Here is a 9,925-nt window from a genome sequence, read left to right on the forward strand (position 1 = left end):
TACCCTCTCCAAGCCCATTGGTTGAAGAGAACGATGAATGACAGGGAGGCGTGGTCACGCCGCTGCGAGGCGGGAGCGACGGGTGGAGTCAACGACGAAAGCTGCGTGCGCAGCCCTGACCCCTTTCGGCCGCCTATCGGAGGGAGGGGCGGAGCCGCTCCAGCTTGGTGCGCGCGCAGCTTGGCGCGGGTCAGTCGGTGGTCTCCATCGTCGTTTTCTGGTTACGTGAGGCGCCGAGGCTGCCGTTTAACCCCAACCCTGGACTCTCCTACGCACCAGACGACCCCGCTCCGGGTACCTCGGAGCTCAGGGTTCAGGAGGTGGGCGAGGAGCGCGCAGCGCTACATATCACAGCCCAGACTTCCCCTCCGCAGGCCCCTCACCACCCGTTCTCCCCACCGTTCCCTTCCCACAATGCGAACCCCGATCCCAAAGCCCGCTGCCCCATCCCGATAGCCCAGGGTGCTGCCCTGGCAGCTGGGTCGCGGTCCTTCCCCACCGCGGCTCCCGCGCCCCCGCGCCGGCCCCCCCTCACCAGCCCTTTCCTCGGGTTCCTCCCCAGGACCGACCCAGAACTCTACCCGAGCTGCCATGGGCCCTTCCGACCACCGGTGAGTATGTCAGCCCCACCCCGCCCTCTGCATCCCAACACCTGCCCTCCCATCTCCCGCCTCCGAGCCTCCCGGCGCCACGCTGTTCTGAGGCGTCGGTCCTTCCACTCCTGCCTGTCCTTGGCTTTCCAGCCGCCTCCCCACCCCTGCCTTCAGTCCAGCCTACAGTTTCCCAGTCAAGGAAAATCTCTCCGTGCTGGCCCCTCCCTGAACTACCAGTAGAGCACTATCTCCTTGTTTCTGCCCCCCCAAAGCTCAGCGTCCTTCATTTCTCACCCCAAAGATGGGTTTTTCAAGCACTCTTTTCGATGAAATCACGAGTCACTTCTTAGTAGTTCCTTTTGTTCTTTGTGCTTTTTTTTTTTGAGACAGTCGTTAACACCAAAGACGGAAGGAGGAAGGCCACCGACCCAAATCATTCTGGCCAAATTATTTAAAGCAAACAACTAAGCAAGCTTTTTTATTCGTGTACACAGGCCGCCTCCCGCTAAGGCGGGGTTGGAGAGGTCAGCCTTGGATGTGAAGAAGACAAGGTTTTTACAACTCTAAATGGGGGCTTGGGTGCAAAATTGGCGGGGTTACAGGAGCAGAACCTGAGCATACATGTTAATTCTAACGACCTCCTGAAACAGAGACATGCATGGTTGCAAGGTGGGCATGACAAGGTAGTTATAACAAGGTAATCATAGGTGGTCATATAACCTTTTGAAACAAAGGTAAGGCCGGGCGGTGGTGGCGCACGCCTTTAATCCCAGCACTCGGGAGGCAGAAGCAGGTGGATCTCTGTGAGTTCGAGGCCAGCATGGTCTGCAGAGCAAGATCCAGGACAGGCACCAAAACTACACAGAGAAAAAACCCTGTCTCAAAAAACCAAAAAAAAAGAAAGAAAAAAATGAAACAAAGGTAGGATTGCAAGATGGTTACAACAACTTTTTGAAACAAAGACATGGTTGCCATTCCTGGAACAAGCAGTTCAGAACAATTTGTAATTAAAAATGTTATAAAGGCCAGTCCTTGGAAAACGGGTTTAATCATAAACAGGAATGAACCTAGTTTGTCTTTACTGTAAGATGGCTTTTAAGCCTAAGATGGAGGCAGGCTGATTCTTCACAGTCTCATATCCCAAGCAGGTCCCAAACCCACTCTGTATTCAAGGATGCCTTGCATGGTCTCACTATGTAGCCAGACTGGCCAAATACTCCTCATCCTCCTGCCTTAACAACTCCTAAATGCTGGGGAGTCAGATAAAATGCCAGGGAAAATTATGGGGACATAAGGAGGGAAAAAGAGCACTTTCAGTAGGATGGTGGTGTCATATGCCTTTAATCCTAGCACTGGGGAGGCAGAGGCAGGGTCTGTGTGAGTTCGAGGCCAGCCTGGTCTACAGAGTGAGTTCTAGGACAGCCAGGACGCACAGAGAAACCCTGTCTCAAATAGCAAAGCAAACAAAAAGAGAGTGAGAATCCTGGTTTTAGAATCAGCATTCCAGCACAATTTACATTTGCTGTGAATGTTGCCAACATAAAGACAGTATTTCCTTTTTAAACTTATTGTTTGGTTTTGGTTTGATGTTTTTGTTGTTGGGTTTTTTGTTTTTTTCTGTTTTGAGTTGTTTTCTTCTTTTTGAGACAGGGTCTTTATGTACCCTTTGCGGCAGACCAGGCTGGGCTTGAACTCACAGATAATATACCTGCCTCAACCTCCCAGTACTGAGATTAAAGGCCTATGCCACCACACCTGGCTGTTTTGTTTTGTTTTTAATAATTTAAGTTACTTTAGTATTTGTGGGCACTTGAATGTTGTAGAATACAGGCACTTGAATGTTGTAGAATACATACAGAGGTCAAAGAACAACTTCTGAGAGTTGGTTCTTTCTTCCACACGATGAGTCCAGGGATCCAACTCAGGTCACCAGACTCATCACCAAGCACTTTTTTTAAAGGTTTTTTTTTAATTTGTGTGTGTATGTGTGTGTGTGTGTGTGTGTGTGTGTGTGTGTGTGTGTGTGTGTGTGTAAGTATGTAGTGTGTCCAGGTGCTTGTGAGGCCAGCAGTGTCAGAGCCTCTTGGAGCTGGACTTAGAGGTAGTTGCACACTGCTCGTGTTAGTGCTGGGAATTGAACTCGGGTCCCCTGGCAGAACAGCGCATGCTCTAAACCACCGAGCCATCTCTCCAGCAGGTCATCAAGCACTTTCCCAGCTAAACCATTTCACTGGTCCCTAATATTTCTTTTGAGGAGAAATATTTTTGAATAGGAATGGAAAGGCCTTGGATAGTGCCGCACTCCTCATCCAGAAGTTTTCCAGGAATCCCATAAGACGATTACTTTTGTTTACAGTAAAGATGATGCTGTCCTAATTTTCTGCATCCTTGTGATCTAAGGGTCTAATTACCCATTGTAAACCTGTTAAGCAGGTGTCAGGAACCATGGGACCACTTGTAATCACTTTAAAATTCCTTAGCAAACCTTTGAGTAATTTCAGAAGTCACCTATATGTGACTGTTGTGTAGACAAAAGGAATGGTAACACTTGCTTTTAATGCCAGGTACTCTGGTGGGGGCTGAGGCTGGTGAATTCCAGGGTGTTTAAAACCAGTCTGGTCTACATAGTGAGTTTCAGGACAACCGAGGCAACATAGTAAGACCCTGCCTAAAAAATAAGAAAAAAACTACAAATTCAAGTATCCTTTGGAAGCCCGTACCTCACTTGAGTTTGTCTCATTCTTTCTCAGGATGCCTTTGACTCCTATTCTTAAATCTGTTAAGAATGTATTTTAATAAAGCCCAGCTGTTCCCTCATATGGGCTTGTCCTGATATTCAAATAAAGCCAAGGATTCAGCTTTACTTGGGAGGTAGTGCCTGGGGAAAAGTCCCCAGGCTAATATTAGGGCTGTTGGCCAAGCTAACCCCCACTTACCCTTTGAAGTTCTGCTTCTTCCAGAAGCCTTACTCCCTACTTCTGACTGTCAATTCTAGACGCTCCCTTAGCACATTGTTCTTCCAAGCTTTTTTTAGACTTATAATTAGTTGATTAGTTGTTGGATCTTTCATTTGATGAATATTGTCTACTGTGTACCCAACTACTGTTGTAGGCATTATGGTGTCCTTGTTTCCTTCGAATTTACCAAGATAATGGTGTCAAGTAAAAATGAAATGTACAGCATGTCAGGTGATGAGACAGGAAGTGAGACACCAGTGTAGATGGGGAGGATAGCTCTGGGGGTAAGTGCTTGCTGTGAAAGGACCCACATAAATGAACTCTCGCACCCACATGAACACTGGCATGATGTCATCCCAGCGTCAAGGTAAAGACCACAACCACCCTAGGACCTCCTGGCCAGCTGCCAAGCCAAATCAGCAAACTCTAGGTTCAGAGAAACTGTCTCAGAAAGTGAGCTGGAGAGCAAATAGAGAAGAGACTGGACATGGCTCGTTGGTCAAGAGTGTGCTTTGCTCTTGCAGAGGACCTGAGTTCAGTTTCCAGCACCCACATCAGGTGGTTCACAACCTCCTAGAACTCCAACTGCAGGGGGATATAATGCCTCTGGCTTCCACAGGCACCTGCGTTCATGTGCACAGACACATAATTAAAAATAAGATAGCCAGGCCATGGTGGCTAATCACCTTTAATCCCAGCACTGGGAAGGCAGAGGCAGGTGGATGTCTGAGTTCGAGTCCAGCCTAGTCTGCAGAGCAAGTTCCAGGACAGCTAGGGCTACACAGAGAAACCCTATTTCAAAAAACCAAAATTAAAAAAAAAAAATGTATTGAATATAAGTTTTTAAATTTTATGTTCATGAGTGTTTTGCTTATGTGCGTATGTGTACCATAGTGCATGCCTGGTGCCTAGAGGTCAGAAGGTCTGACCCCTGGCACTGGAGTTATGGGTGGTTGTGAACCCTGTGTGGATGCTAGGAACCAAACCCAGATCCTCCACAAGAGCAGCAAGTACTCTTAACCCTCATTCCAGCCTTATTAAAAAAAAAATATAAAATTACATTTATTTCTGCTAGACATAGTGGCATATGCCTTCAATCCCAGCACTCCGCAGGCAAGAGGCAGATGGGTCTTTGAGTTGGAGTCCAGCCTGGTCTACGTAGTGAGTTACAGACGAGCTGAAGCAGAGCTACATAGTGAGACCTTCCCCCCACCCCCATTATTTTTGTAAAATAAAAGTAAATGAAATTGCATTTACTTCTTTTATTTGGGGCAGGAGGCACTATATGACAGCAGTTCTCAGCCTGTGGGTTGTGACCCCTTTAGGGTTTGAATGACCTTTTCTTTTTTTTTTTTTTTTTTTTTTTTTTGGTTTTTTCGAGACAGGGTTTCTCTGTGTAGCTTTGCGCGCCTTTCCTGGAACTCACTCTGTAGTCCAGGCTGGCCTCGAACTCACAGAGATCCGCCTGCCTCTGCCTCCCAAGTGCTGGGATTAAAGGCGTTCGCCACCACCGCCGAGCTTGAATGACCTTTTCATAGGGTCACATTTCAGATACATACATTATGATTCATAACAGTAGCAAAATTACAATTTTGAAGTAGCAACAGAATTTTTATTTTTTGGTTTTTCAAGACAGTGGTTCCCTCTGTAGCTTTGGAGCCTGTCCAGGATCTCACTCTGTAGACCAGGCTGTCCTCAAACTCACAGAGATCCTCCTGGCTCTGCCTCCCAAGTGCTGGAATTAAAGGTGTGTGCCACTGCCACCAGGCACAACGGAATAATTTTATGGTTGGGGTCACCACACCATGAGGAACTGTATTAAAGGGTCAACTGCACTATGCTATACAAGTAGAAGTCAGGACAACTTGAAGGAGTCATTTTTTCCTCCCACTGTGTAAACACTCAATGGCCCTCTTGAAACATTTTTAATGTGTAGGTCAGAGGACAATTTTGAGGAGTCGGTTCTCCACCAGGGTTCTGGGAATCAAACTCAAGGTTGTCGGGATTGCATGTCAGGTAATGTAACCAGCTGAGCCACCTTGCAGGCCCTTCCCTTTGGTTGGCTTATGCGTCCTCTGAATACAGGGGTTGTCTTTTCCTGTGGCTCCTGCCAATGCTGGCAGACAGTGCTCACTCATAATTGCAGTGACTGATCACAAGCCAGGGACCTAAGAACAGGAACCACGGCTTCCTCTGTTTTCTCGCTAGGCATTTCATCCAACATGCACTTCCTGAAGATAAGCTGAGCACTAGATGCCAGCCTTCACAGCAGCGGTTCAGCCTTCCTAACGCTGTGACCCTTACAATTCCTCATGTTGTGCTGACCTCCAACCTAACATTAATTTTTTCTTGCTACCTTATAATTAATTTTGCTACTTTTATGAATCATAATGGAAATATCTGATATGCAGGATATGTAATGTGGCCCTTGTGGGGGTCATGACCCACAGGTTGAGAAAGGGCAAAGATGAAATGTAGCCTTAGGGAAAGGTCTTGTCCAATAAGATTATAAATCCAATGACATTGCAGACCTGGGCTCAGACTGCAGGCCAAGGTGGCCAGCTGTTTAGGATTGGATTTAATTGGGAAGAAAACTCCAAATAACCGCCATCATGGACTCCATCCTCCATCTTGCTTCAGCCTCCATGAGGCTGCTGCTTCCTCATCCAAGATTGCTGATCTACTCCATTATTACATCAACATTTCAGGCAGAGAAAGGCCAGCTTAGGCATGTTCTCTCCCTGAAAAGACATTCCTCAAGCATTGCACATATCACTCCTGATGACATTTCCACTTGCATAACAGTCTTGGGCCACACCTATTTCCAAGGAAAGCTGAGAAATAAGTGGCATTTTGAGGGCAGGGGCCTATTACCAAGCAGAAATAGGGAGTGAATATCGAGAGGTATCATGTAGGCTCTGATCTGTGGGTAACTAATCAATCCAGCTGATGATATTTTTTTCTGCCACTTAGCGTCAATCTCCCAAGCCTGAACAGACTGATGACAACAGCAGCGTGGAGTCTTTGAACTCTGACATTCAGAAACTGAAGGAGAGACGGGACATGCTGGACAAGGAGATTTCCCAGTTAGTAAAAGAGTAAGTCTTTGTTATTTTGTTTTCTGAGACCCTCTTGTACCCCAGGCTGACCTGAACTTGCTGTCTAGCTGATACCGTTGAAGTGATCCTTCTGTCTCCTCTTAGTGCGTGATTATAGGTATCGGCAACGACATCCAGTTTTCTGAGCCGGTCTTGTTCCTCCCCAGTGTGGTTAAGATAACTCTGACCAATGTGGAGTGCTCCCCTCACGTGGGTAAAGCCCTGGGCTCCATCCCTACTGCAAGAAAACAAAGGGCAAGGGATGAAGCTCTATGGCAGAGTGCTCACCTGTTGTACAGAAGCCTTGGGGTGGATCCCAAGTCACACACAAACATTCTTAACTTGTAATTAGTGCCTACTAACAAACCCAGCTCTACTAGCTTGGCATAGGAAAGATTCTGCCTTGGGACTCGGGGTATCTTTGCAGATGCTCTGGGAATTCAGGTTTGGACAAGCCTAGAACCAGGGTCTAGAGAGCTGGTGGAAGTGGAAGCAGTGACTATTCTGGTCTCTCCCTCTGGTGCTGAATTCTGGGCACTGCTGACTATCATGGATCCTTCCATCAGTGTGGCGTTTCAGCACCTAGGAGAAGCTGGCTTCTCCACAGCTCCTGGGCTTCCTCATGCTCCTCACTCCAGCCTTAGGACAGAGGCTGAGATGCACTGGGATGTATATTTCACATGAGAGAATCTGCCTGGTTGCCCCAAATTATGTGCTTATCTATGGCTAGAGTCACATAGTAACCATGTGTCTGGAAACCCTCCTTTAAGGGACAAGACAAGTTTGCTAGGAATGAGGGGATGGGTGGGTCCCTGCCCATTATAAGCTTCAGGAAAACAAGGTCCATCCTGTCTTCACTGTCCCCAAGACCTAGCACCTAGTAGGACTACGTTTGTGAATATTTGTTGAACAGATGCTAAACAAATGTCTGTCTCACTGTTTTCATCAGCTTACCTGATGGTACCTGCTCTCCGTTGCTCTTCCCCAGAGGTTACCGTGTGGGTGAACTGGAGAACCATATCTCCCTCCTCCACGAGTACAATGACGTCAAGGATGTGGCACAGATGCTGCTGGGAAAGCTGGGTGAGCCTCAAGGGATGGGGAGATGGCTCCTCCTCCCAGGGGTGTTGGATTTTACTCCTTGGTCCCCTGACTTGCCAAGCATCCCACTCTGTCAGCTCCCCTGCTCCTGGAACACCCCAACCCTCTTCTCACCAGCCTCTGCTTCCCCAAGTACCCAGCAAAGCAGGTCTGCAACTCTTTCTTTAGTCCCCAGGATCTCGAGCACAGGGCCTACTTAGGAGCAAGTTCGAACAGGATTTACCCACCTGTGAAGCTGGACTAGGTCCCTGATCTTCCATGCCTGCACAGACATTGAGATACATGGAGGCCTCTGTTGACCGACTTGCTCCAGTGGAGCAAGGCCCAGGGCAGCTCTTTATGACAGACGGTGGATTCAGTTCCTCCTCCAACTAAATCTTGCCATCCAGAGTCACAGGCAGATACCTGTGTGCTTGGGCTGACGAGCAGCCTGCCATGAAGTCAGACTGGTTTGGGGTAAGATACTGGGTAGGTAGCCTTAGCTATGCTCAATAGCCCTTTCCACTGGCCCAGGGTGGTATGCCCTGATACTCTGCAGCCAATGGGATAGTGTTTAGAGCTGCGTTGTTGACCAGTTGCTGCCTGAGTTTTAGTGCTTGTGACAGAAATCCCTATCGGCATCCAAGATTCCACAGACCAGAAGAACCCAGATTCACAGACCAGAGGAATCATGTGTCTTTAAGAATGGGTCCTCTGGAGGGAGAAGAGAATAAATAGGAAGGAAATGAAAGTGTCTAAAAGGATAGTGATCAGAGCTGGGGGGGAGGGACGGGAGGATGTGGCCAGGTGTGGTGGTGTATGCTTGAAATCCAGTCCTCTGGAGGCTGAGGCAGGAGGATCATAAGTTCAAGACCAGCCTGGGTTCCATAGTGAGACCTGGTCGGAACAACAACAATGAAAGTGTTAGAACTCAGATGGAGACCTGTCACCTCTCGGTCATATGGCTGGAGCCAGCATCCTCTCACTTTCCTGTCTTTTCGGTGAATATTCACTGTGTAAATGGTACTGTGTACCAGGTACTCTAAGATGCTGGGAGGTGGTGAAACACGTGCCTTGGGTTTTAGTGTTTAGAGTGGGCAAAATGGCCAGTCAGTAGATGAACAGAAATGGTACAGTGTGTTACAGTTCTATGAAGGACACAGTGGAGATGGAATACTGAGGTCTGGAGAAGGAGGCAGGAGAGAGCAAGATCAGGTGCTAGGAGGAGGCCTCTGAGGAGAGAGCCTTCCCTGTGGAGAAAAGGATGAGTCTTAGGCAGAGCAGCAAGGGGAGCAGGGTCACACAGGCTGCTGCCTGAAGGCTGGCTGCAGGCCATGCTATAATGCTTGTTCTTGTGGGCTGGCCAGGCCAAGCCCCTAAGGGGCGGAGCTTGGAAGGAGAAGTAAGATTTCCTTTGCCATTTGGGTGAGGTGTGAATCTGGACCCCAGGGGTGGTGGTCTGGATGGTTTGGACAATGGCCTTGACTTGGATTTTGACCTTCTCCCCTGGATAGTAATTCTTTCTTCCTTTCTTTCAGCTCTGACCCGAGGTGTCACCACCAAGGAGTTATATCCAGATTTTGGTCTAGACCTGAGTGACTGAGCAGAGTCTTGCAGATTTTTATCTACAGCCCATGGGGACAGGTGGATGAGGACATGAAAAGCAGAGAGCCCAGACAGTCCATTCATATGATTTCCAGATAAAAAATGCTAGAAGCCCCAAATTTCCTAAAGAGTCCAAACTAAGTTTAGAGTGGGTCCTAGAGAAGGGTGGTGGTGGGAGGGGTGGGTATTATCAGTTCTGAGGTTCCTAAATGTACTTGTGCATGGATGTGTGTGGTGGTCCCTTTTGTTAAATAAACATGAGCAGTCTCTATATGGTTCTGATCCTTTCCTCTACCAGTCCCAGTCTGCCATGGATCACAGCAGCTCACTCCTGCTGAGTCTCATAGCTGTTACCTCGTCCAGGAGAGTTTTTATTGCTGTCGCATTGACCTCGGAGAGGCAGGTGACTTGCCCAGAGTCACACAATAGCAAGTGTGGCAGGGATTGAGCCCAAGATTGTGCTTTGCGATGCTACTTTTCTGGGTTGAGAAGGGACAGGTTAGAGGTGGAAGTAAGAAATTCATTTATTCAGGTGTAGTGGTGTTGCACGAATCCTAATTGGTCTTTCAGTAAAAACGGGTAATCATCGGGG

The 9,925-nt window shown here is 48.0% G+C and overlaps 1 protein-coding gene across 1 annotated transcript; it reads left to right on the top strand.

Annotated features, from left to right (window-relative positions):
- Nucleotides 1-18: 18 nt before the first annotated feature.
- On the top strand, nt 19-9,604 carry Swi5 (SWI5 homologous recombination repair protein). Its single transcript, XM_052722987.1, has 5 exons — nt 19-320; nt 563-611; nt 6,524-6,648; nt 7,637-7,731; nt 9,267-9,604. The coding sequence occupies exons 1-5, from the start codon at nt 34-36 to the stop codon at nt 9,329-9,331; spliced, it is 621 nt and encodes a 206-aa protein (XP_052578947.1). The 5' UTR covers nt 19-33; the 3' UTR covers nt 9,332-9,604.
- The last annotated feature ends 321 nt before the right edge of the window (nt 9,605-9,925 follow it).

Source organism: Peromyscus californicus, unplaced genomic scaffold, assembly GCF_007827085.1.
Source record: "Peromyscus californicus insignis strain IS unplaced genomic scaffold, ASM782708v3 Scaffold_7__1_contigs__length_154581171, whole genome shotgun sequence".
NCBI lineage: Eukaryota > Metazoa > Chordata > Mammalia > Rodentia > Cricetidae > Peromyscus > Peromyscus californicus.

Bases quoted from the DNA above. Each gene is read 5' to 3' on its own strand.
- Swi5 (XM_052722987.1), top strand. From the start codon at position 34: ATGAATGACAGGGAGGCGTGGTCACGCCGCTGCGAGGCGGGAGCGACG. The intron at 6,649-7,636 runs GTAAGTCTTTGT...GCTCTTCCCCAG, and splicing joins ATTTCCCAGTTAGTAAAAGA to AGGTTACCGTGTGGGTGAAC. The intron at 7,732-9,266 runs GTGAGCCTCAAG...CCTTTCTTTCAG, and splicing joins GATGCTGCTGGGAAAGCTGG to CTCTGACCCGAGGTGTCACC.